The following is a 27521-nucleotide window of genomic DNA, read 5'->3' as shown; positions in this document are numbered from 1 at the left end:
GTTCTCCCCCCTTAAATGTGTTTATAGAGAGCTCTCTCTCCCTCTCTGTCATTTTAGGCCGTGCCAGCATCCGACCAATGAAAAACCTCACGGCTATTGCCGGGCGGGACGCCTATGTGCACTGCCGCGTGATTGGCTACCCGTACTACTCCATCAAGTGGTACAAGAACTCGGCCCTGCTCCCGTTCAACCATCGACAGCGGGCGTTCGAGAACAACGGCACGCTGAAGCTGTCCAACGTCCAGCAGGTGGACGAGGGGGAGTACAACTGCAAGGTGATGGTGCAGCCCAACAAGATGGACTCCCAGAGTGTCCACGTCAGCGTTAAAGGTACAATCAGCGTTTGAGCACAGACCTCCGAACACCTGAGGCTCTCCTTTTTTATTATTTGGACTGAATCGTGTTCCGTTCGGAGGGATGTCGTCACTTTTCAATACATGGGGGCAGGAAAGTAACTTCACTAACGCGACCACGGCACCTAAAAGAGAATAAATCAGAGTGAATCCAATGATGCCAAAAGGCTGACCATTTGAATTATTCAAAGAAACCAAATCGGACCTTACTCGGCCCTTTACTCGAAACCCTTCTTTTCCCGCAAACCAACCTGAAGACACGAGGCAGCTGTTGGCAACTCATGAGATAGAGTCCATGTACATTAGTGTTACTGATATTGCATTACACAAGCAATTGAGCTTGATAAAGTCGTTAGAACCCATAATGGGTATGCTTCCCTCTCGCTTCATCTCCTCTACTACACGAGGCCATGAATGATGTAAACCCCTACTTAAGACGTTTCTACAGTGTGTGTGTGTGTGTGTACGTGCGTGTGTGTGTGTGTGTGGGGGGGGTTATATGCATTTACAGTGCACGTGTGTGTGCGCAAACGAGTGTGTGCGAGGAGGAGAGGAGGGGGTGGGGGGGGGGCATGGAGACGGAGCCCGTGATCTAAAGCAACGCTTCCCCTCTGTGAGTGCGTTAGTTAATTTGCTCTGCTCACGCTTAAAAATCCTGCGCCGTCTCGGGGCATCCCAGGAGTCCATTATCCCCACTTTGTTATGAATTAAATCAGCGGCGGGAGTGCTGCTTATTCCAATGTTATTTTAACTCATTGGATTCTCAAATACAGATGACTGGCACTAGGGCTAGTCATTCCCCAGAGAGGGAAGCACTGACAGACCACCATACGTCTGGGTTATTTCCTTCAATAGAGAGAGCTCTCAGTTCATTGGATTAACATGATGCTTATAGGCCCACCATTTATGGTTTTCACACGTGTGTGTATATCCATGTAAATCTCCGTCCTTCCAGACACGGAGAATGAGTCACCGAAAGACTCTGAGAACTCAAACTTTGCTGAAATAACTCGGTGCACCTTGGCGCGCTGTGCATTCTAAGAGCACACTGTGGAATGACATGGAATTATGGGATGTCAGGCTTTAAGAGCCATTGTGTTTCACTGCCAGCGGTGAACAAATGAAAATCTCGATTGATAGGCGGCTGAGAAGAGATTGGAAACCGCTTTGAACCTAGGCGGAGTTGACGTCGAAATTGCACTGCCTTGTCTCATCCCCAATGTCTTCTCTTGCCCCTCTTCCCTTCATCCTCTCCTCCTCTTCTTCCTCCTCGCCCTCCTCCTCCTTCTCCCCCTTCTCCTCCCCCCCAGTCCCTCCTTACATCCAGCCCTTCGCCTTCCAGCGCTTCTCCATTGGTCAGCGCGTCTTCATCCCCTGCGTGGTCATGTCAGGTGACCAGCCCCTGGACATCACCTGGCAGAAAGATGGCCGTCCCATCCCCGCCAGCCTGGGCGTCACCATCGACAACATCGAGTTCACCAGCTCGCTGCGGATCTCCAACCTGTCCCCCGACCACAACGGCAACTACACCTGCATCGCCCGCAACGAGGCGGCGGCTGTGGAGCACCAGAGCCAGCTCATCGTCAGGGGTGGGTGGTCTCTCTTGTGCTCTCTCTCGCTCTCTCTCTCTTTCTCTCTCACACATACCTCTGGCTTCTATCCATCTCACCTGTCTCGTGTTTATTTTTCTCTCGTTTGTTTGCCTGGCTAGCCGACTCTCCCTTCTCCCTTCCCCTCGCTCAGTCTTTCTCTCTGTCTCGGACACTAGATTTGATTTTATTGCACTCATTCTCCTTCCCTCTGTCTTTCTTTCTCTCGATATCTCTTTGTTTGTAGTTCCTCCCCAGTTTGTGGTGCAGCCTGAGGATCAGGATGGTATCTATGGCAAGGCCGTGACCCTCAACTGCTCCGCCGAGGGCTACCCGCGCCCCACCATCGTGTGGAAGCACTCCAAAGGTACCTGCCAAACCCGTTGTGTTCCACACCAAGGTTCCTGCAGAACACATTTGTACCACACCGAGGTAGCTGGAGAACACACTTTGTGCCATGCCAAGGTGGCTACAGAATGGTGTGCCACAACAGAGGCACAGCCCCCTGGTCATACTTCGTTTGGACACAACATGGCAACGCCATGGTTCAACAACCGATTTCCCAGCAATGTAGTCCGCAGAAGCGCATCATTGTTTGCCCTAAATAGGTCGGCAGCCTTTTTGATCTCAGTGGGACTCCGGGGGGGATGTGGGTCATCTGTTTGATGCACAGCCCATAGGTGATGTGCTTGATGCGCAGGTGTGTGGTGCAGGCAGGCGCAGGTGCGGACACTGTTGGCCGTGAGGAAGACGGGAGCTTCCAGCTGTTGGGAAGGTGGGCCTCAGAGAGGCACGCAGGGCAGGGGGATGCGCATGTGGGCGTGTTAGTAAACAGGTGAAAAAAGTGGCACATGACCTTACTAGTTCAAGATGGGCTGCAGGTGTCTGCCTCCTCATTTGTGACAACAAGCGATCAAAGCTCCTCCTATGGACACACAGACAGACAGACAGGTAGACAGACAGACAGACAGACAGGGGTTCATGTAAGACAATGTAATGCCTGACATAATCCACAGCCATACCTTGACTGCTCTACAGTTCATGACTTCACTTCATCAGGACTCGTACCTCTGGTCACACTCCATTTTCTGTAAGTTGTGGCTGGACAGCCAGGGTTCTATGTTCCCGTCGTGGGGTGAGCAAGCCCAGGAAGGCGTGGGCGGGTGGGGGGCTGATGGGAAAGGTCAGCCCGGATTTGAATACCAGCTAGCTCTCTTTGGATATGCAAAAATACATAATTCAAGCACATCCTCTCTTTTTTCTTTCTTTTTCTCCCTCTCTCTCTCTCTCTCTCTCTCTCTCTCTCCCCCTCCCCCTCTCTTTCCCTCTCTCTCTCTCTCTCTCTCTCTTTCTCTCTCTCTCTCTCTCTCTCTCTCTCTCTCTCGCTCTCTGCCTGTCTTTCTCTCCCTCCCCCTTTCTCTCCATCCATAAGGCAGCGGAGTGGGAATAGCACAGCCACTTGACCCCTCGCTAAGCAGAGGCACTTGACTGCATTTTTAATTAGGACCGAAAACCCACAGCTCGCTAAATGGGCCTTATCTTTCCCCGTTAACTTTAGCGCATGCTAATGTAGCAGCCACTGTTCAGACACATGTTTAATACTCGATGAGCGCACAGGAATATGCCGCTTTTGCCATCATAAAAGTAGACCACTAAAGCTGTGAGAGCATTTCCCTTTACAAGCAACTCCTTGACCTGAACATGTTCACGATTACCCGTTTCCTACTAAAGTAGTTTGACCGTTTTAGGACGAGACTGTCCAACAGTATTTCCAACAGAAACATAGGCTCTGACTACAACAGAGTACACAGTGTTCTTTATCCGACCAGGGTACCTCCAGCACCGTTCCTGTTGAATGTTATTAGTTTGGGCATCAGGGATATGGCGAGAAATATATTGTTTAATGTAACACGATGTAGTTGGGAAAATACTTTATTAGCAATTGCATGTACAGTACAAGATATACTTTTCTCTTCAGACAAATTGATAGTGAACTGCAATGAGCAAAAGAGAAACCTTGCATAAAATATTTATATTTTGTTTATGTCATTTGTCAACAACAACAGGTTTTTCAATGTACTGTACAAGGCCACATGTACATATTATGTTATACAGTAAGCTCCGAGATTCAGACAATTAAATCCAGATACAGAAAAAAAGGTTCGAGTTGCAAAGTTAGCTACATAATGGAATCTTGTTGTTTTCCCCTGCACCAATCAACTGGCTTGTTGAACATGGGGCATTTTGGTCGACAGTGATTACCTCATATTAGCAGCTAGCTGTATTCTCCACAGCATCTGTCTGGGATTTAGATGGTGTTAAGTGTGTTTACAAGCTACACTACCCTACAAGCTTTGTCACCAAATGGCTAAACACACACACACAAACACCCACAACCCAGACAAATAAACCCAAGCATCTGTCCATGGTCTGTTTGACCTAAAACATTGTTACATGATACAAACAACATACATCAACACAATTGGATAAGCCGTATTGGTTTGGTTTAGTAAGGAACAATTGTTCACCCTGGTGATGTATTGGTAAAACACGGTGGTAATCTCCAATCATGTACGCATGACCTGACCACCATTCCTATTTTCTCCTTTCTCTTCCCCTCTCCTGACCTTTTCTCTCTCTCCCCCTCCCGGTGCCCCTCAGGTGCGGGTGTGCCCCAGTTCCAGCCCATCCCTCTCAACACAGGCTCCCGCATCCAGCTGCTGGCCAATGGCTCTCTGCTCATCAAGCACGTCCTGGAGGAAGACAACGGCTACTACCTGTGCAAGGTCAGCAACGACGTGGGAGCCGACGTCAAGCAAGTCCATGTACCTCACCGTCAAAAGTAAGGCTCTCTCGTTCACTCTCTCTCTCTCTCTCTCTCTCTCTCTCTCTCTCTCTCTCTCTCTCTCTCTCTCTCTCTCTCTCTCTCTCTCTCTCTCTCTCTCTCTCTCTCTCTCTCTCTCTCTCTCTCTCTCTCTCTGTAAGCATGAGGGTGAGTGTGTGCATGTTCGTCCCTGTGTCAGACGTGCAATAGTTCATATGTTGAGTAGCCAAGGAATTCGCCACCCTATTTTATACTTTCAGACCTCATGGAAAGTCTACCATGTGAAAGAGAAGAGAGAGAAGAGAGAGAGATTTAGGCATACCAAAAGATACCAAAAGAATAAGCGAGTGACCAAGAGAAAAAAGACAAAAACGTTGCATGCCCTCCCCTCCCTCACTCTAGTTCAACTCATGATGTCACAGAATCCCAATTCTGGCTTTTAAAGTCACTGTTGGGCAACGTTAGACGTACACCGTCTGTACTTAGTCCGTCTCTTCACATCGATTTCCTCTGGAAGGTTCTTTTTCCTCTTGTGTACAACATGTTGAACAACAAAGTAGTCCTAAGAGCTTCACCCCAGTCCACAAATCTATTTTAATCAGCCTGAAGAGCCTATGAGCAAACGTCCGCCCTCCTAATCACTTTCTGACCACTCACAAAAACCCACCACAGAGAGAGCCAAGGAGAGCAAAGCTAAGCACCCTGGGATAGATGCCATGAGGTTTTGACATCACTAGGGATTGGACGGCGGCCATGATTGCACTTCTTACCTAGAGAATGACCTCGAATGAGGTTCATGAAACACTAAGCGAGGGCACCTTTGTAAAAATTCATTATCGGGGAACGTTTCTTTCCGTACATGTCACCCTACTCCAGCGGTCTTCAACCCTGGACCTCAGTGCCCACTGTCCTGGGTGTTTTAAATGTTTCCCTGCTCCGACACACCTGATTCGAATGGTCGTTACCAGGCTTCTGCAGAACTTGATCAAACCCAGTCATTTGAATCTGGTGTGTTTGTGTTGAAGCAGGGAATCATCTAAAACATACAGGACAAACATCCAAGGTGAAATTGAATCACGTGAAAGCTCGCTTCGGGGGGGGGGGGGGGGGTGCTTTGCAGGAAAATTGTGGTTGGCCCCACCAAATACCAAATCTCACTCCAAGGTTTTTGGAAAAGTTGGCAGCCCTGAGTGTCCTATCTGCTAGTGCTAATGGTAATGCTAGCCTGGCTAACTAGCTTGTGTCATACCTGCCACTGCCTGCGTAAATGATAATGCTAACCGGGATAGCTTGCTAATTCCCCACCTGCCAGTGCTAACGATGATGCTAGCTCCGGGCTCTAGGCACCCCTCGTGTGAGGGCGAAGTATTCTCATTTGGCGGTGTTGAGATGTGAGTGTGGCTTATTTCCCTGTGCTGCCCTTATCAAGCAGGCGCAGGAGACCCCCTGCCAGGCTGCCCCCCAACCCTCGCCCCCCCCCCCCCCCCCCCCCCACCCCCCACCCCCTCCTCCTCCTCGCTGTTGCCGCCAATGTCTGCTCCCTCCTGGCACTGCTACACAAGGGCGCAAAAGACAAAACGAGTGCGGAGACGCACGTGCACACGCACGGGTAGACACACACACACAGGCACAAGCGTCCACACGCAAGCACGTCCTGTACGGTTACGGTAACAACAACAACACGACCAGAGGGAAGGAGGACCCTCCTCTCTGCCCTCTCCCAGAGGAGGTCATCTCTCCCTGCTCTCTGCGCCAGGCTGACAGGTTGATGTGTGTGTGTGTAGGTGTGTGTGTGTGTCTAAGCTCATAGCCTGAGTAATGGGCCAGGACAAAGGGGCATTAGAGGGGTACAGCGGGCAGATTTACTCAACCAGGCATGCCTACGGTATGTGTGTGCACGGTGAAAGCCCTGACGTTGTCCGGAGGAAGTGTATGTGTGCGTGTGTTTACTGCGTGCATATGTGTAATGGTGTGGGTCTGTGGGGTGCAACATTCCTGTTATTTGTGCGAACTGTACATGGCTTCTAGTTAGTGTGTGTGTGTGTGTGTGAGTGTGTTTGGGGGCTATGGCCCAGTGAGGCTTGTCTTCGTGGCCTACTTTTCCAGGGTGCCCGTCGAGGAGATGATGAAATAAAGGCTGAAGTGTATTATCCTCACCCAGGCGCCATGACACTGAGACCAGCATGCCGCAGGAGAGCGGGCTGGAAGGGGTGGGGGGAGGGTGGAGATTGATTCCCTTGTACCCTATCAGTTTGTTTATGCTGTGTGTGTGTGTGTGTCTGCGTGCTTGTGTGTGCTTGCGTTTGTGTGTTCTGCTATTGCTGTCCCCGTTCCACAGTTTGACTTGTGAGACGTACTAGACACAGCCTCTCATTTAATCGATAATTTAAAAAAAATACAAAAAATAAAACAGAGAGCTCTAATGTGAAGTCAGCCATTATACTATAATGTATCCTGGCGTCAGTGTGCCCAAGGATCTTTCCAGTACAAAAATCAACAGCTCTGAGAACTGGAAAGGCAGATTACCGAAACACTATACTACTCCTAAGGAGTCTTGGGGACCTCACAAAGTGTCCCTAAGCTATTAGTGTGGCCCTGAGTGTTGCCTCATTACGCGCTGCCTCGGCTGTGCGCTTGTCACCCATCAAACGATCACATTTCCTGCCTTTAACCCCCCGAACTGTGCTCACGTCAGCTCAGGATGCTTGCTGTAAAAGTGTACTTACACGGCTGGGTGGGTTGAAAAGGAAGACCATTAGTGTCCTAGTATGCCCCCCCCCCCGACCACACCACACGCCACCTCTAGTTTGGCTGTGTTTGTTTGTTGGTGTGTGGTACCCAAATACTGTTATGGTGTGGTTTTGTGTTACCATGCTCATAACATGTATACACATTATGTATAGATTACTGTGTGTGTGTATGTGTGTGTGAAGGTGAGAGAGACACAGGGCGATCTCTTCAGTGCATTTCTGCTTCATTTGATACCGTCAATACCTCAATTAGAGGCCGACCAAGGGCCCAAGGGAGGCGCTATTTGTATGCTTTGTTCTGCTTTATTTGCGGTCTCTTTTTCTCTTCCTTGCTCTTTCTCTCTCTCTTAGTCAAAGAAAATCAGATACAAAATACATTATAAAGTGTGATTTTAGCCCTCTGCAATTTACTTAACAGTAACTACAAGCACTATTAAGATGTCACATTTTTTAGAGCCGCCTTCAACTGTAGTTCTTTTGTTTTTTGTATCGAGTGATTGTGGTAGTTGTAGTCTGTCTAAAATAGCATCCACCCCCCTCAGCATGTCCCTCTGCCCAGTGACAGGCAGGCTGAGTGCGACCTGACAGCAGGGAGAGGAAGAGAGCATGGGAGAGATGGGCTTTCTCTGTCTATGTCTCTCGCCCTCTGCTTTTACTTTTTTCTCTCTTTCTCTCCACGTCATTGTCTATCGCTCCACTCTCTTCTCCAGTCTCTCCATCTCACTTTCTCCATCCGGCATTCTTTCTCTTTCTCCCTCCCTCCCTCCCTCCCTCCCTCCCTCCCTCCCTCCCTCCCTCCCCTCCCTCCCTCCCTCCCTCCCTCCCTCCCTCCCTCCCAGCCTTTTTTATTACCGGGCTCAGTAATATCACTGGATATAAAAAAATATACATCAACCAAGCAATTATGAGCTATCAAAAAGGAAACGCCTTGCCTTTGGGTGGCTGCTTTTGTGCAGTGTGTGTGTGCGTGTGTGTGCGTGTGTGTGTAACCTTGCCAGCTTACCTTTTCATATTGGTTTATAAAACACAGCAGTGTATATGTCCCAAATCTATCATCACACCAGAGGCCTGAGCTGTACCTTTAGCAGTGTCACAGTCGAGTACAGTATCAAAGCACACACGCCATGTAGCCCTTTCAGACAATGCTACAGGAGCAGACGTTTCTTTAGGCTGAGATCATGGGGAAATGTGCTGATCACACAGTGAAAAGCCAGATTTGCTGTCTGCGTGTGTGTGTGTGTGTGTGTGTGTGTGAGAGAGAGAGATAACGAGAACGGGTCGTTCATTCGCGAGCGTCGTTTGAAAGACTTGTCGAGACGAGGATTTTTTGCCCATGTCCTCCTCCTCCTCCTCCCGCTCCCTCCGTCTCCCTCTTTGCTCCTCTCCTCGAAGGCGGAGCACCTGTCATGGCGTGTCGTCGCCCTCTCTCCCTCTCTCCCTCTCTCCCTCCTTCTCTCGCCTTCTCTTTTACCATCTATTTCTCTCTCTCCGTCTCTCTCTCCCTCTCTCTTTCTCTCTCTCTCTCTCTCTCTCTCTCTCTCTCTCTCTCTCTCTCTCTCTCTCTCTCTCCCTCTCTCTCTCTCTCTCTCTCTCTCTCTCTCTCTCTCTCTCTCTCTCTCTCTCTCTCTCTCTCTCTCGTCTCCCTCTCTCTCTCTCTCTCTCTCTCTCTCTCTCTCTCTCTCTCGTCGTGTCCCTAACTACCATGAGGCAGGTCTCAGACTGCGTGCGTCCGCCCCGGCGCCCCGTACCTCCGTCAGCGCAGGAGCGCTCCGCCGCGGAGGAGCAATAACATTTAGAGAGGGAGCTGAGGAGGCTTTTTTAATGGGCCTCGCTTCAAATTCATAGTTGTCATGCAAAATAAATCAGCGTTCTCTTCAGGGGTGGTGCGGGGGGACAGGGGGGAGGGGTTGGGGCGCGGCGGGGGTGCTCTTGTGTGTTGGGCGCGTGGGGGGGTGGGGGGGGGGGGGGGGTGGGGGGGGGGGGTGAATAAGAGATGAGGCTTAAACGTTGGCAGCCCTTAGTCTGACACATTCCATCATGTCAGAGAACGGGCGGGGGGGGGGGGGCCCTGCAGGGCTGCCATCCCCCCCTGTCCTCCCCCCCACCCTCTCACGCATGCATGCACACACCCACACTCTTAACCCCTCCCTCCTTTAGGCCCCCCGTGAGGTTAGGCCTCAGATGGGGAGGTGCACTGCGAGCGAGGCTCCTGGTGAGGGCTGGAGAGGAGGAGTGCGTACAGGGACGTGTGTGTGTGTGCATGTGTGTGTGTGTGTGTGTCCGTCAACTGGGAATACGTGTGTCTCGTTCTCTGCCTTGTGGTATGCTTTCCTCCTGCGAATGCCTCAGTGAATTGCTGTTTTTGCATGTGCTGCATGTGTGGGTGTCAGGTGTGTGTGGGTCTCAGGTGTGGAGTGTGTGTGTGTGTGTGTGTGCGTGTAGACACGGTGTAGTGAGATAGTAGCTGGGCCAGAAGACCAGTCTTGTCTGGCGTGTATGAATAATCAAAGTGGTCTCTCATCATTAAATCATAGACATCCTGGTGGGATAGCAGAGAGATCGAGAGAGAGAGAGAGAGAGAGAGAGAGAGAGAGAGAGAGAGAGAGAGAGCGCGATGGAGGGAAGGAGAGGAGGGCGAGAGAGAGAGAGAGATCATAGCAACACCGCTGCAGGGGTACATGCTCTCGCTCTCTCTCTCCGACGGTGTAGTTGAGATGTGTCATGAGTCCTCTTCTCTCTCGCTACCCACTTAGCTCCTCCAGACACTGGCAGGAGAACACCCGGGAACCTCTCTCTCTCACGCACACACACACACACACACAGAGAGAGAGAGCCTCCTGCTGGAGCGCTAGCTAGCGAGGCTGTACTCTGCTGTCTCCGTGGTGCAGTCCTCTCATCCAGACGTGTGTTTACATATTCCGCTGTCCGCCTGCAAGGCTCTTCCTGTCAGAGTGTTGAACCGGCAGTGTGGAAGTGTACACAGTGCAGTTAGCTATGGGCAGGGATGCACAAGAAACCATCAGTGGGAGTCGGGAACGATATAACACCCAGGATTGTGCGAGCGGGGATCTTTCATCCGCGAATCAAACGCGTGGTTGAAATTCGAGATTTCAGACCTCATCCCTTGTCCGTGCGTGTGTGCGTGCGTGCGTGTGTGTGGCAGGGGGGCGCCCGTGTGAGTTTGTTAGCTGGTTTGTTTCGTGTCGGGCTGGCTGAGGTTCAATGCTTCGAGAGGGATATTTCCCCAAGCTTTGTGCGTGCGACAGAGAGAGAGTTCGGGAGCCCCCACAAACACACATATACGCGCGCACGCACATACCCGCCCGGAGCGCTTCTTGCTAATGAGCGCGGTGCGCCGCGGCGTCTGACACCAGAAGAGCTTGGCGCTCACCGACGGGAGTTCAGACCGGAGTCACAGCGTGGCTCCGTCTGCTGTGCTGGAGAGCTCCCCGCCTCCACTCCACACATTCTGCCTTCATAGCAGCACGCCAACACCGGCCGCTACCTCTATCAAAGATAGGGAACGAGCAACAAGGCGACCCACCTCCAGGGTCACTGTGGAGCTGTTGCGGCGCGCAGTGCATTGTGGGAAGGCGGTGGGAAAGGAGGCTGCGCTCAATCCCTGGATGATTGGTGTCGAAGAAAAGTTGCTAGCTCCTGCTCTTATTTTTGTAGCTGCTCTATACGTGTGTACGCTGGTGGAGCCTGTTTGTTCGCTGTACTAACTTTCCCCCCTCTCTCTCTCTCTCTCTCTCTCTCTCTCTCTCTCTCTCTCTCTCTCTCTCTCTCTCTCTCTCCTCTCCCGCCCCCCTCTCCCAGTCCCGGCCATGATCACGTCGTACCCCAACACCACGCTGGCCACGCAGGGCGAGGAGAAGAAGATGAGCTGCACGGCGCACGGCGAGAAGCCCATCATGGTCCGCTGGGAGAAGGAGGAGCGCATCATCAACCCGGAGACGAGTCGCTACGTGGTCACCGTCAAGGAGGTGGCCGACGAGGTCATCTCCACGCTGCAGGTACGGTGTTGGCGAGGGAGCCTTCGGCGGGTTTGCTCTCGTCCCAGCCGGACGTGTTCTCTTCCTCGCCCCCACGTCGGCCGACGGTTCAGCCTTTTTCTCCTCTCGACGTTTGCGTCTGGGTCGACCGATCTCTCCTCGTCTCTCCTCAGATCATGCCCACTGTGCGTGAGGACTCTGGCTTCTTCTCCTGCCACGCCATCAACTCGTTTGGGGAAGACCGAGGGATCATACAGCTGACAGTCCAAGGTGAAAACCAAACCAAAAAAACTAAAGCATTCATTTCCTCAGCGTTCCTCAGTCGCCTCTCTCTTCTCTCATCCCTTTTTCAGGTCAAACCTAACCTTCACTAACCTCTGATTAACCTTTAACCATCCCTTCATCCACCCTGTTCCAGAGGCCCCGGACCCTCCCGAAGTGGAGATCCGAGAGGTGAGGGACCGCACCATCGCCCTGCGCTGGACCATGGGCTTCGACGGCAACAGCCCCATCACAGGATATGACATCGAGTGCAAGAACAAATCAGGTCAGAGTTGAGACAGGATGCGTGTCCAGTATGTGTGCATATTGTTTAGTTATTTGGGCTCGAATTGAAAGAATGAAATGGAGTAAAAGAAACTGGATGAATCTTCATGTACGTTCATTAGTATGACCTCATGTCTAAGAATGTGTTCATTGCAGGTAGGGCTCCCTACTGTAGAAACATTTGTAGGTTGTGCGTCTTGACACGTTGGACCTCTGACGTCTATGCTAACAGTAGTGTTTCTGTCCCCGTGCTGTCCCTCTGTCCCTCTGTCCCTCTGTCCCTCTGTCCCTCTGTCCCTCTGTCCCTCTGTCCCTCTGTCCCTCTGTCCCCAGCCTCCTGGCTCTCAGCCCAGGTGACCAAAGATGTGTCTCCTCAACTCAACCAGGCCACCATCATCGACCTCCATCCCTCCTCCACCTACAACATCCGCATGGTGGCTAAAAACACCATCGGCAACAGCGACCCCAGCAACGAGCTCACCATCACCACAGACGAAGCAGGTGAGCTGGGCCTCTTCAGCGTGGCAGGAGGGCAGCTTTGAAACCAGATCCTATCCTGCTTCCAGCTTGTTTTAAACCAGTTTACATCTGCATATAAGAGTTTATTACAAAATTGACTTGAAGACTTCCTCGATGCCTGAGTTTACCGGTCTTCTCAGGATGGTGACAAGGTTTTTTTAAGTCTCCGTCGCCCCCTGGTGGAGAATTTTCAGAATGCGGTCTATTGGCAGGTTGATTTCCACGTAGGTGTCAGAAAAAAATGTTTTTCTTTGTTTTGTAGCCCCTGACGGCCCTCCACAGGATGTCCAACTGGAGGCCACCTCCCCTCAGAGCATCAAAGTCACCTGGAAGGTAAGTGACATTGTACTTTACCCACAGATTCCCCCTAAGGATTGCCTACTAGCATGATTATGATTATCAGTCATTAGCACGATATGACTTATCTCATTACGAGCATGGCTGCACTGGAATACTAAAGAAACATCCTTACCTTTATAATGCCGAAGACAACATTGGATTAACTGGACAGGTAGAATCACGTGCCTCTCTGTCTCACGACTCACCCTGTCAGATCAAATCGCTCATTTTCCGATGGAGGGGAAAAAATGATGAGATTAGGAAATTTGCCAGTTAGTTCCAAACCACCTTTCGTTGCTACACTCACGTGACATCTTCTAACGCCCCCACGTGACCTCCTCCGCCTCCTCCCCCAGCCCCCCCAGAGGTACCTGCAGAACGGGGTGATCCGGGGCTACCAGGTGGGCTTCCGGGAGTACAGCCCGGGGGGCAGCCACCAGTTCACCATCATCAGCATGGACTCCACAGGGGACAGCAGCGAGAGCCTCATCCTGGACAACCTCCGCAAGTTCACCCAGTACAGCGTGGTGGTCCAGGCAGCCAACCGGGCCGGCACGGGGCCCTCCTCCCAGCAGGTGGTCACCAAGACCCTGGAGGACGGTGAGCGCCGTGGGGAGGGGGGGGGGGTGAGGGTGGGGGTGGTAGGGGGTGTGAGGTGTGTGTATCTCTCTGTGTGTGTAAACAACATGACATCCTCTGTTGTTAAACTCATTTCACCGTAAGATAAAACACACATGCAATATAGGCAGACTGCCATCTTGTGGATATATAGTTAAACTACAGTCCTATTGTGTATCGATGTACTTTTTGGGGGGAAAATAGCTTTTTTTCCTCACACACAGTACTAGGATCAGCCAGTAGATGGTGTTGTCATGCTGTTTCTCCCCCCTCATCCCCTGCGGTCCTCTCCTGTCCCCTGGCAGTGCCCTCTCGGCCCCCTGAGAATGTCCTGGCCACCGCCAAGTCTCCGGAGGTCATCTCTCTGTCCTGGCTGCCCCTCCCCAAGGAGGCCCTCAACGGAAACCTGCAGGGATACAGAGTCATCTACTGGGCCAACCTGCCTGATGGAGGTGAGGCCTCACGACACACCTGCATGGAGACACATCTCTCCATGGAATCTTGCATTTTCTTGCCTGTACCTTCTTTCACCACTAGGTGTTGCTATGGCTCTGTTTTAATGTATCACTAGGCAGTCGTGTGCAAGGTTGCTAAAAGAAAAGATTCCGCTGGAAAGGAGCTAGTTTTCACATTTGTTTGTCAACGTTGGTATATAAATAATAGATATTGATTGAAAAATTTTGATTGTGCAAAACATGGTGTTGATAGACAGAGGTATAAAGTGAGCTCTCTGCTCAAGCCCCAGCCAATGCCCCAGCCCAGGCCCAGCCCCAGCCCAGCCCAGCCCCAGGCCCAGCCCCAGGCCCAGCCCCAGGCCCAGGCCCAGCCCCAGGCCCAGCCCCAGGCCCAGTGGCAGAGCCCCAGCCAGCAGCCTGGTGCAGCCTGGTGCAGCCCCATCAATAATTCACAGTCAGAAGTGTGTGAGGGTCATGGGCTCCAGCCCAGGACACCGAGTCAAGGACAGAGCCAAGGAAACACAGCAGCCGACCAGAAACACCCTGTGTTCTACACAAACCAGCTATCAGACCAATCCTTTTCATGGAGGAAAAATACTGTTCATACAGTATTAGTAAAACATTAACATCAAAATAAGATAAGTGTGTGTGTGTGTTCTCTCAGAGCTGGGTGAGATCAGGAACGTTACGACCGGCCAGCCGTCGCTGGAGCTGGACGGTCTGGAGAAGTACACCAACTACAGCATCCAGGTGCTGGCCTTCACCAGGGCTGGAGACGGCGTCCGCAGCGAGCAGATCTTCACCAGGACCAAGGAGGACGGTGAGACACACACACACACACACACACACACGTACACACATGAAATGAATGTGATGCATTCGGGATAATCATGCTATTGTTCTTTGTATCTACTCATATCGATAATGTTCAACGCTCCCATATGCAGTGAAGCATCTTTAGACAGTATGACATCATTATATATACACATAACAACTTTATATATGACACCTTGAATCAATACAATGAAAACAAATTCTAACTTACATGTAAAAGTCAATCATGTTTACATGAATACGAACCCCAATGAAGGGCTGTATAAGTGACTGTACCCCCCCCCCCCCCCCCCCTAGTTCCTGGTGCCCCTGCAGGTGTGAAGGCTGCAGCCTCCACCAGCTCTGTGGTGTTCGTCTCCTGGCTTCCTCCTCTCAAACTCAACGGCATCATCAGGAAGTACATAGTGTTCTGCTCCAACCTGCACCCCATGGTACGACCCGAGCACACTGCAGTACATGCACAGATATGCAGCTCCGTACTCATTTGTGCTCCGGAAACCTTGTTTAAACCAGGCTTCACCGGGTGTGCGTTTGAAACGTTCTTTTTTCTCTCTCTTCTCACTCTCGCTCTCTCCCTCTTTCTCCTCTCCCTCCCCATCGCTCCTCTCCAGGTGATGAGTGAGTTTGAGGCTTCTCCGGACATGTATTTCTACAGGATACCAAATTTGGCCCGCAACAGACAGTACAGCATCTGGGTGGTTGCTGTGACAGCAGCCGGCCACGGTAACAACAGTGAGAAGATCACCGTGGAACCCCTGGCCAAAGGTATACAATTATGGGATGTCCAGCAGGATCCGTGACAGGTTACTGTTTCTAAAAGGGATAGATCAGTCTGATTGCTGTCGTGTGTGAACATGTGCTCACCTAAATGTTTGTGTGTGTGATCACTTGAATGTGTGTGTGTTTGTGTGTGTGTGTTTAGCTCCTGCTGGGATCCTAACCTTTAACGGCACAGTGACCACCCCCTGGATGAAGGACATTGTCCTGCCCTGCAAGGCTGTGGGCGACCCTCCACCCACCATAAAGTGGCTCAAAGGAAAGTAAGTGACATGTCATTCTGTAATATTCGGATCCTCATTTCAACAGTTAAGGGGGCAACAATTTGTGTATTTTAGAATATGGTAGATGGATATATTATATTCAGCCTACGTATCTTTTGTTTGTTTGTTTGTTTCTAACACCTAAATCTCTCCATCTCTCTCACTCACCTTCTCTTGCTCTCTGTTTCACTCTCATCTTCTTTCTCTCTCTTTCTCTGTCTCTCTCTCTCTCTTTTCCTCAGCACCAATGGAACCCCTACCCCGGTTCTGGTGGATGGACGACGCAGTGTCCATGGCAACGGCAGTTTCATTATTCGGACAGTGAAAGCCGAGGATTCTGGGAACTACAGCTGTGTGGCAAGCAACAACTGGGGCTCTGATGAGATTACACTCAACCTGCAGGTTCAAGGTACAAGAGACGCTGGAAAGGCTTTTTCCGGAAAGCTTCTGGTCAGAAGAAGCTTTTCTGTAACCAGAGTTGGTTTTTGGTTGAAGGACATAGCAAACAACTCTGTGAACCTCCTCTCTCCCTCAGTTCCCCCAGACCAGCCCCGCCTCACCGTTACCAAGACAACCACCACATCAATCACTTTGTCCTGGATACCGGGAGACAACGGAGGGAGCTCCATCAGAGGTGAGACACATGAACACACACGCACGCATACGCACACAAACACACGCACACACACACACACATACAAACACACACAGGCACACCCAGACTCAAACACACAAGAACACAATGGCATTTCAGGGAGAATCGATTGATCTTTACAGCACCATCTCAATGTGTCTTATCTTACTAAATACACATACAAATGTGTATTTAGACTCACATGCAGATCAATAACCCTAACCCTGGTTCAAACAAATTTCCCCCGGTGCATTGTTCTGTCACCAAAGACACGCAACAAGACACCGACCAATAGACACACTTACACTTTGGGACAACTTTGACACCCGTTGATGGGATCGGTCCTAGAAGTTAGTCCCTCTCCTCATCCTCGTTAGCTACGACAGAGCAGGCCACGGCGCTGAGCAGAGGGGTAGGGCAGCGGAGGAGAGGGGGAACAGATTAAAAAGGAAGAGAGAAGATTAGGTGGGTTCAAGTGGAAGATTAAAGCACTCCGTCAAGACGAGGGCCTGGTCAGAGGAGGGCTGGCTGGGGTGATTCATCATAGCGGGTAATCACAAGGACATAAAACAACGCCTCTGGCCTCTTAGACTTTGTAGATCAGGGTGTCCATGATTGGTTTTGTGTGTAATATGTTTGGGGACGGATGCTACAGTAATATTGCTTGTTTTGGGGGATTGTCCTCGAGTGTGTTTTCTGAGATTAGACACTGAGAGGGAAGCGATGTTCCTGCTCAGTCACAAAGTTTTCTGTTACGACACTTTCAGTACTTTAGTCCCTTAGTGAGAATGCTGTCAGTGACTATACACGGGTTATCAACACAGTGCTTCTCTCTCTCTTTCTTGCTCTGTCCATTTCCCCCGCTCTCCCCAACTATCTTGTTCATCTCTCTCCCCATCCCTGTGTCACCCTCTCTCTCCAGGCTACATCCTCCAGTACTCAGAGGACAACAGCGAGCAGTGGGGCAGCTATCCCATCAGCCCTAGCGAGCGCTCCTACCGTCTGGAGAACCTCAAGTGTGGCACCTGGTACAAGTTCACCTTGACGGCCCAGAACGGCGTGGGCCCCGGACGCATCAGCGAGATCATTGAAGCAAAGACTCATGGGAAAGGTAGTACTTGAAGCTTGTCAACCCCACTGTACAGTCTTTGCTAATGCAAAGCAGCCAGGGTAACACAAATACACACTGTGCCACTGCACAGCAACAGTAATCACTCTCTCATGTGGCTTTATTTGGCACAGTACTGTAGCTCTGTGAAATATAGCAATTTTTATCACGTCATCCCATATAAAAATAATTTTTTTAATACATCTTTTATTCTGTATTTGGGAAACGTTCATATCCTTTTATCCCTTCGTCTTCCCAGAACCTCAGTTCGCCAAAGAACACGAACTCTTCGCAAGCATCAACTCCACCCGCGTGCGGCTCAACCTGATTGGCTGGAACAACGGCGGCTGTCCAATCACCTCCTTCACTTTGGAGTACCGCCCCGTGGACACGGCGGTGTGGACCACGGCCCAGCGCACCTCGCTGACCAAGAGCTACATCCTGTATGACCTGCAGGAGGCCACCTGGTACGAGCTGCAGATGAAGGTCACCAACAGCGCCGGCTCCGCAGACAAGAAGATCACCTTCGCCACGCTGAACGCCGATGGAAGTAAGTCCCAACTCTGCTTCCAGTGTCGACTTTCATTGTCAACAAAGTGCATGGTTGACTCTGTGTGGAGCCAAATAGAAACATCTAGAATGTGTGGTCCGTTTCTCGGTTTTGATCTGGTAAGGCTCCAAAGGGTTCCGTAGGACCTCCTCAGGAGTGTGTGTGGGTGTGTTTGAGTGTGTTTTCAGTTGAGTTAAAGGTCAAACGGCAGGCAGCGGGCTGTTGTCCCGTGGTGCAGCTAGCTGCCCTAGAGCACCGTTCATTGTGTTGACTGGAGACTCTGAACACAACAGGACTCCCAAACAGTGCACCCGTGACTGGACCTGAAACCGTGTGCACAGGCAGACATTTTCGACGTGCTTCGATTGAAATCCCGAACTTCAGAAAAGGGTCGATTGACATGAAACGTTTTTGCACTGTAAAGCATACTAACACTGGAATGGCTGTATCCAAACACTGCCGTAAAGCATGATCGAATAGAACTTTCTCATCATACCGTGCAGTACACGGGATACAGTAAAAGGTCGTTTGCGTCGTCAATGACCCGCATTATAAACGGCTTCGAGCTCGTCCAGATCGTCCATACGACAGACTTCCGGCCGTGGCTCATACGGGAGCCGTGCGGTGCTTCTCTGCCTCCTCAGGTACCATTCCCCCCCTGCTGAAGACGGTGGACCCCATCTCGGACAACATGTCCGGGAGCGGCAGCCTGAAGATGATGGTGACCATCACCAGCCTCCTGGTGGCCGGCGTCCTGGTCTTCATCCTCTTCATGGTGCTGAAGAGGAGGAGGCGGGAACAGAGGTTGAAGAGGCTACGCGGTGAGTCACGCACACGCCGTCGGTGTACACACACACACGCGCGCACGCGCGCACACACTATGGTAGCCATGTGTAAACGTGTATGGACTCGGACTATGTACGTCCATTTTTCATCACACTATACAGATGTCACACACATACAGTATGGTGCTGATATGCCGTTGAAGAGAGGCCGAGATATGAACACGGGCGCACGTACACACACATTACACACACCGGCACCTCCACATAGGAGCTCGCAACCTCACAAAGAGCTTGGACATCGTTTTGAAAACTAATTGGTAATTAAAATCTCTGTACACCTGAGTGAGCAAGGATCAATGAAAGCATGCAGGGCCCCTCCGACAAAGGCTATCGTATTGACTTTGCTCGTGTAATTAAGAGGCTATCACTTAAACAACTTAGTATTGTCCGACCCTATTAAGTTTTCCCAAATCCATCTCCTCGCAGCACTTTTCTCTGTGCTGTGCCGCATAAACAGCTTCGGTTTGTACTTCCGGTTTCCCTGCTGTATGTCGTGGCCCTTTGCTGGGTGGTGCTAACTGGCTGTCCGCTGACTTTACAGATGCAAAGAGCCTGGCCGAGATGCTGATGAGGTAGGTTAGCAGGCATGCCCCTGCATCTACATCCAACACACCCTGACCTGTGTCACATCCCTTGACGTCAATAAAGCTGCATATTCAATCGAGCAATAGAAGATGAGAAAACAACATTGTTCAAACTGTTCCATATTTCTGTCATTCCGTGCTACGGGTTTCCATCACCCATCAAGTGTTTCTATTCGGGGGGTTTTATCCGTCTAAACTTGTTTTAAATCAGTCCAAACTTGTCTCCCAGTAAGAACACGCGGACCCCGGACACGGTGAACAAGCAGCAGCAGACCCTGAGGATGCACATCGACATCCCCAGAGCTCAGCTGCTCATCGAGGAGAGAGACACCATGGAGACCATCGGTAAGACAGCCCCTGCTCCAGACCCAGGGAAACCCTGTGCACACTGACGCTGTTTGGAACTCAGTTGGCGCAGCCGAATCATCTTCAAGCAGTAAATCATGTTGACAAGCATAGTTCTTCTTTTCTGAAACAGAATTGTTTGCCCTGTACTTCGTCTGCTGTCGTTTCGTTCAAACTGTACTGACTGTATTCCCCGTCTTTTGTTCCCTCTCTGCCTTTCCTCTCCTCCCCTTTTCACTTCATCCCCCCCTCCCTCCCCCCCCCCCCCCCCCCACACCCCCCCCCCCCCCACACACACACACCCCCCAACTCTCTTCCCCTCGTCCTTTGCTCAGACGACAGGTCCACAGTGCTGCTGACCGACAATGACTTTGGGGAGACGTCCAAGCAGAAGTCTTCCACCGTGACCCACACGGTCCACTACCAGTCCCTGTCCCAGGCCACCGGCCCCCTGGTGGACGTGTCCGACGCCCGGCCTGGAACCAGTGAGATACCTCTTCTTATTGTGACCCGCTCTGACCTCAACCACACTCACCTGGTCCAGAACCCACATACTGTTTTTACTGAGTCAGTGTGTATGTTGTCTCCAATGCCCCTGGCTGTTCACAGTTGCTGGCTGGAATGCACTCAACTGATTAAGATAAAGCAATGCTTAATGGCTTTGATAGGTTTTGGTTGACGTTCACCCAGTGTTCACCTTTGCCTCGCCTCTCTGAGTCTCTCTCTCTCTCTGCCTCTGTCTCTGCATCTCTCTGCCACTGCCTCTCTCCCTCTGCCTCTCGCTCTATCCCCCTCTCTGCCTCCCTTTCTCTCCCTGCCTCTCTCGTTCTCTCTCTCCCCCTGCTCCTGTAGAGCTGAACTAATGAAGACTAGGTAGGTGTCTGGATCCACCTGACAGAGTAGCTGATTGGCCCATTCAGGCTGACCAGCCAGGCCTGAAGCTTATCAGCTGACTCAGCCAGATCCCCCATGCTGGGCACACACACATGTACACACACACACACTCCCTCCATCATCTATGGAATTATACCCCCTCTGCCCTACTACAGTTACACAGACCATTCTTCTCTGTCCACACCCAATCACGTCCCTCCAATGAGTCTTCTCTGATTTGGCCCAGCGGTGCATAGCCCAGTAGGATAGCTGTCTGGGTCACACTGAATATGATACTATTTCTAAATGTCTGTGTGATGATATTTGGAGCCGGGATTGGCTTGGAGTGATCATGTCTCACCTATTGTCACGTCCTATTTGTTGATTGTGATATTGGATATGGAGGTATTGTGATATTTGCCGTGACAGGAAACGGAAGGTTCCAAGTGAGGATTAAATGGCGAGCCTGTTGAACACATGCAGTGCAATCACAGAACTTGGCCCTTAGCACCAAGTTAGGCCTGACGACCTTTCCCCTCTTCCCCCTCCCTCGACCCCAGACCCGCCGCACCGCCGCACGGCCAAAGCGGGCCCCGCTGCTGCCCGGAGCCGCTACGCCAGCCAGTGGACCCTGAACCGGCCCAACCCCCCTAGCTCCTCCCACACTCTGACCACCGACTGGCGGCTGCCCACGCCGCGCGCCACCGGCTCTGTGGACAAGGAGAGCGACAGCTACAGCGTCAGCCCCTCTCAGGACACAGGTGCTGCTTCTACCGACGCACACTAACTAACACAGCCCAGCTGCCACGCCTCATGGAGGCACTTAGAGTCCCTGCAAGCAATGTAGAGGGATCTGACACAACAACATAGATGATGAGAAGCGTTCTAGAAGTGTGGATACACTGTTGTCGATAGTATTAGTGATGGTACAAACGACAATACCTTAGATTGCATATTGTACACAGAGAATGATGGTGTGTGCGTGTGTCTCTGTTTCTGTGTGTGTTTCTGTGTGTGTTTGTCTTTGTGTGTGTGTGTGTGTACCCGTCTCCTCAGACCGGGCGCGGAGCAGCATGGTCTCCACGGAGAGCGCCTCCTCCACCTACGAGGAGCTGGCGCGGGCCTACGAGCACGCCAAGATGGAGGAGCAGCTGCGCCACGCCAAGTTCACCATCACCGAGTGCTTCATCTCCGACACGTCCTCGGAGCAGATGACGGCGGGCACCAACGACTACACGGACAGCCTGGCGTCCAGTACGCCCTCCGAGTCGGGCATCTGCCGCTTCACCGCCTCGCCGCCCAAGCCCCAGGACGTCAGCCGCGTCATGAACATGGCCGTGCCCAAGGCCCACAGACCGGGTGAGCCTGCACACACACACACACACACACACGATTGAAACTCTGGGAGTAGTATTGTATTCGTCTAGTCAGCAGAGTGGAAAGAGAGATCTCCCACAACACACACACACACACACGCACACATACATACAAACACACTGTTTTGGTTCCACATGCTCTCTGAACCCCATTCATTCTGTGACATGTTAGGCCGTGTCTGTGTTCTAATTAGGTCCCAAGCAGGAGCAGAGAGTGATCCCAGGGCCTGTTAAAACTTTCATGGTCACAATTTAGCACAGCACATTACCAAGTGGCCAACGCAAGTAATGATAATGATCATGAGATATAGCTGCTTCCTGAGCAAGCGCCCCTCTGGACTGGCTGCAGGGTCTCGATGAAATACAGAGTGTTATTAGAACTAAGTAAAAGGGTTTCTCAGTAGTAATCACCCTCAGTGCTCTGTTGTGCTGCGTCTGCACATACGGGTCGCAGACCAGGGGGAACGCACTGCTCCCCCACTCCTCCCCCCTCGCCTCACTTGACCCCACACACAGCACTTATCTCCCCTCCCCTCCGGATTCATTACTTCGTCTGACATAGCGCGTGGACAGACGGCGGTCCACACACACACACACACACACACTGTGTACATTGCTGTCAGCGTTCCCTGATCTGGTTGTGTTGTCAGTCTGGGCCGCTGTGGGCGAGGTCTCTGAGGTGTCTGCGCCCCAGGGGTTATGGTGAGACCTGGGAACAGGCTGGGTTTAAGGTATCGTTAGCAGGTCTTCAGTTTCAGACCGCATTATCAATTGATCTGGGGGCCCGCGGGCCAGCTGCCATCAGTCGTCAGCGGGGAAGAGACCTTAGACCTGCTGTCGAGTTCAAGTCGAGGGCTATCTGTCAGCCTCATCTACTGCTATCGTCTGTCAATACAAAACAGCACTTTAGAGACACAATGAGCGAGCGATCAACGCCACGTCAGCCTTTGCAGACGCCGCCGCCGCAGTCGGCCCCGTCAGCGCCCCACCAGCCTCTGTGTCGCTTTCATCGAGCAGCGGGGAGATGGAGACGCAGACAGGAGACGCAGACAGGAGACGCAGACAGGAGACGCAGACAGGAGACGTGGCGGAGAGTCTGCGGGTCGCTGTTGTAGACCGCTTGTCTGGACTGAACTGTACTAATCAGCTCTATTGTGGCAGATACAAAGACAACATTCTTTGTCTGGCCTGTGTTAGTTCGTGGGGGGGGGAATGCATTGCAAGAATGAACGGATGGGCTGTTTTTATCTACGGACAGAATACTCTGTGCCAGATTAGATTAGAATTGTTTTAATATATATTTCTTTTTATTATTATTAGAAAAGTCTGAAAAGTGGTACCACAACACTGAGGTGAGGTACACTGGCAACACCTAAAGTATGGTAACATCATCCCGCTGTCTGTTGAGCTCAAGACCTTGACCTGAGGCAACTTGATTGACAGACGATCACTGGGCCCCACCTGGCCCCTGCTCCCCATCTAGCATCAAACCTCTGACCTGGGGACAACCTGTCTGTCAAACGCGGCAGGGAGGGGACGGGAAACTAGAGTGTCACATGAGTGTGGGTGAGAGAGACGACGTGTGACTGGGCGGTTGGGACTGGAATGATATGTTTGAAGTATGTTTGCTTTTGCAAGCTCGGTGGCTGCGGAATGGGGGTTGACCTCTCGTAAATAGCCTGTCCTATTACTGAGAGTGTTCTTGAACGCCGAGGTAATAAACATTTACAGCAACACCAGTAATAGTCGGGGACCTGTCCAGAGTCAACATGTGATAGACCAGTAAACCTGTGATGTCATAAATTGTGTCTTATGGGAGAGCTAAAAAAAGAGGAAATGAAAACGTCACCTTCTCCTACAGCTTGACTGGCCTTTGAGGACACTGTTAACACACTCGTCCACCCGAGTTAAAAAGATTTATAGCATGGTTGGGACGTAGGTATTGTGCAGCGATACACGTTCCAACCTTATACCCCGCTGAACAATTTACACACTGATGGATTTTTGGAGAAATAAATGCTTAATGAGATCCTGAAGAAAGCCTAAATCTATATTTAATTCAATTAAAACTGCTGGTCATTCATCATCTTTACTGGTTTTAATAAAGCCTATTATATACACGATAAATTATTCATGTTCCTAGTGAACTATAGGTTCAGTCACCAAGGTCACTGGTGGGATTGAATCTATAGCAAGCTCCACGACCTCCACTTTGGTGTGACTTTAAGGTTGGTGTGTGTGAGTGTGCACGCATGAGGGTTATTGAAAAGCCACCCCATTCAAGGCTTCTCATCTGCCTGTGAGAGTTGAATGCAAAGACAGGATCTGCTTTTGCATTAGCCAGAACAATACAGGCCTCCACTTCTAATCAAGTGTTAAATCTTTACTTGGACATCCTGAAACCAGACCCTTTTTTGTGAGGAGCTAATTTCCTAAGTTAAATGTGTAATTTATTCAGTGCAGGAGATACGTTTACAAAAGGGTGTGTGCGCGTGTGCGCTGGTGTGTACATAATGTGAGTGTGTGCACATCTTTCTCTAATTCTCTCTCTCACTCCTGGTCAACAGTCGTGTAGAAAGCCTCACTGCCTAGTTCACTGGGAGGGCTTCTTAAATGCTGCAGTATCATTAACTAAATGCACACTGGAATTACGTCAGCCACCGACTCCAGTTATTTCAGTTTCCTGTTGCCAAAGACTTGGTCTAAATGAGATCTAAACGCTCGTCCTGCCTCGGCTAAAGCTACAGAGGAGGAGACGAGGACATTTGGAGTTAGCAGCGCCCGTCCCAGAAACTCTTATGAGAGATTTGAATGTGAATCAATGAGGTAGGATTGTTTCATAACTTATCCTCACTCTCCGTGAACATGAGAAATGATGCCGTTCCAAATCCAAATGGAATCTCTACGCAGGGTCAGTACGAACATATAGATTAGATTCTCTTATCAAAATCCCGGAATTACATTCCCCATCAGATTCCAGTCATGTCAAACAGCACACATTGTATTGTACCCTAGATTCACTGGGATTAGGCCCATAAGGACATTGCAGACCAACAAAATAGTGCTGCTGTTGAGTACTATTTACATTTACATTTATTAATTTAGCAGACGCTTTTATCCAAAGCGACTTCCAAGAGAGAGCTTTACAAAAGTGCATAGGTCACTGATCATAACAATGAGATATCCCCAAACATTGCGGGTAGCCAAAACACGAAGGCATACATTGTGAAAAAAAAAAAAAAAGTTCCAAAGGGAAGAACCATAAGAGCATGAGAACCATAAGAGCTATCTCTATCATTGAGTATTGGGTCTAAATGAGTTGGCTTGTGTGTGTCCCCTGTGTATTCTTCAGGAGGAGAGCTGGTTCACCTGCCGCCCTACCTACGCATGGACTTCCTTCTGAACCGCGGCGTCCCGGCGTCCGCCCGGCCCGGGGGCAGCAGCGCCACGGCCAGCGCCAGCAGCGTCGCCAGCGGAGGGGAGGGGGGAGGTGGTGGAGGAGGAGGAGGAGGAGGAGGAGGAGGAGGAGGAGGAGGAGGAGGAGGGGCGCTGGGCCAGGTGTGCCTGGAGCCCCAGAGGAGCCGCACCCTGAAGAGGCCCCCTCCCCTGGAGCCTACCCCCATGGAGGTGCCCTCTCCGCGGGAGGTGCAGCAGTGGCAGCCAGGGACTGCCTCCACGCTGCCCCAGAGAGAGCCCCCCAGGGAGGCCCAGAGGGAGGCTGGAGGAGACCTAGCCCAGGCCCAGGCAGCCAAGCTCAGCAGCTCACAGGAGTCGCTGCTGGACTCCAGAGGACACCTAAAACAGAGCAACAACCCTTACGCCAAGTCCTACACACTGGTATAACAGCAGGCGTACACCCATACTCTCTGAACTACTGAACTACTGCAGTTACCAGGACACTGGACAATGGATATGGACATTTTTGGGCAACAACTGATGTTGTACATAGATCTATTTCTGAACTCCAGTGGATGAGTTTCTTCGATCCTCTCTATTCTTTCTATCTTTTCTCTCTTATTTCTCTCTTTCTCTCTTTCATTCTTGCTCTCTTCCTTTCTTTCTGCCTGGTTCTCTCTGTTGCTTTCTGTCTTTCCTTTTGTTCCCTTCTTCTCCTGGCTGTTTTGATTTCTCACAGTTTTATTTTCTATGCGAGTATTCTTTTATTAAAAATGTCACCATATGAAGATTGCCAAAATGATTTATTTAAATTTGACAGAGAAAAATACTATTGAATTTATATCGAGGATAATTATAGTCATTATTATTATTATATAAAAAATAAAAAAAAACATCTAAAAACAAGAGCGGGGAAAAGAAAAGGACTGGAGCTCTCAGCAGGAGGACAACGCTTTCTTAATTTATTTCTTTTTTGTATGTCGCAGTGTGATCACAACAATGATTGGGTAGCTGACGTTTTTTCAAAAAAAGGGAGGAGCCAAGGAAGAGAACTGCAGTAAAGTGGGTCTGTGTGCGTTACAGTCCCACCTGTCTAGTTCCAATGCTTCGATTTTTAACCTTTCTGATGACTGCATGGCGACTGATCAAATGACAATTAATAAGAAAGGCTGGAAATCCAAAAATAAAATCCTTTTTTTTTTGTCACACTATTGAAATGAAACAATGTGAATACATATAAAGAGATCACTTTTATTTGTGGATATTACAGGGAAAATGATTTGGTTAATAAAGTCCTTAGTCATGTTTGCACACATTTGGGTTTGATTCAGAGTGACAAGCTCTTCCTCTCTCTCTCCTCTCTCTCTCTCTCTCTCTCTCTCTCTCTCTCTCTCTCTCTCTCTCTCCCTCTCCCTCTCCCTCTCCCTCTCCCTCTCTCTCTCTCTCTCTCTCTCCCTCTCCCTCTCCCTCTCCCTCTCCCTCTCCCTCTCTCTCTCTCTCCCTCTCCCTCTCTAATACAAACACTGGATGCCTGCGTGTGTGTGACTGTGTGTAGATGTGTCCTATACACTAGGTGTGTATAAGTATGTGTATCGGTACAGGATGTGTGTATGTGTGGGTATAACACAACCCTCTACTTCACAGTATGTTGATTTGTGTGTAAATGACTCTAAAGGGTCAAGTATATCTTGTTACACAGCAGGAAGGAGCACTCTGGTGAGGTAGTCTAGGTAGGAGGTAGGTATGTAAACCACCTGAGGTATTTAACTTGTCAAATCCCGCAATGTGGTCAAACAAATGTGTCATGAATGATAAATCACTTACTAACAGCTCATAAACACAGCAATTACCATTATTAGAAGGATTTATCTGCATTGCAGTGTCTGTGCAGAACCACATGATACATTTAGTAACAGTTAGAATTGCTTAGGGTACTTATCTCCATGCC

At 50.5% G+C, this 27521-nt stretch overlaps 1 protein-coding gene across 1 annotated transcript in view; it reads left to right on the top strand.

The window, feature by feature from the left end:
* dscamb (Down syndrome cell adhesion molecule b) overlaps window positions 1-26020 on the top strand; it is a 52428-nt gene extending 26408 nt beyond the window's left edge. The window contains 27 exon segments of the mRNA XM_067246628.1: window positions 58-330; window positions 1664-1942; window positions 2190-2309; window positions 4604-4755; window positions 4757-4784; window positions 11336-11532; window positions 11685-11781; window positions 11930-12058; window positions 12391-12558; window positions 12839-12909; window positions 13272-13515; window positions 13839-13985; window positions 14653-14808; window positions 15120-15253; window positions 15434-15587; window positions 15745-15862; window positions 16105-16271; window positions 16398-16496; window positions 17419-17607; window positions 17864-18154; window positions 18799-18975; window positions 19541-19571; window positions 19813-19928; window positions 20264-20413; window positions 21362-21562; window positions 21858-22160; window positions 25530-26020. Of these exon segments, the coding sequence (XP_067102729.1) occupies window positions 58-330; window positions 1664-1942; window positions 2190-2309; window positions 4604-4755; window positions 4757-4784; window positions 11336-11532; window positions 11685-11781; window positions 11930-12058; window positions 12391-12558; window positions 12839-12909; window positions 13272-13515; window positions 13839-13985; window positions 14653-14808; window positions 15120-15253; window positions 15434-15587; window positions 15745-15862; window positions 16105-16271; window positions 16398-16496; window positions 17419-17607; window positions 17864-18154; window positions 18799-18975; window positions 19541-19571; window positions 19813-19928; window positions 20264-20413; window positions 21362-21562; window positions 21858-22160; window positions 25530-26020 (4682 nt within the window).
* Window positions 26021-27521: the final 1501 nt, after the last annotated feature.

Source organism: Osmerus mordax, chromosome 11, assembly GCF_038355195.1.
Source record: "Osmerus mordax isolate fOsmMor3 chromosome 11, fOsmMor3.pri, whole genome shotgun sequence".
Lineage (NCBI taxonomy): Eukaryota > Metazoa > Chordata > Actinopteri > Osmeriformes > Osmeridae > Osmerus > Osmerus mordax.
This window is presented reverse-complemented; position numbering and strand designations above follow the sequence as displayed.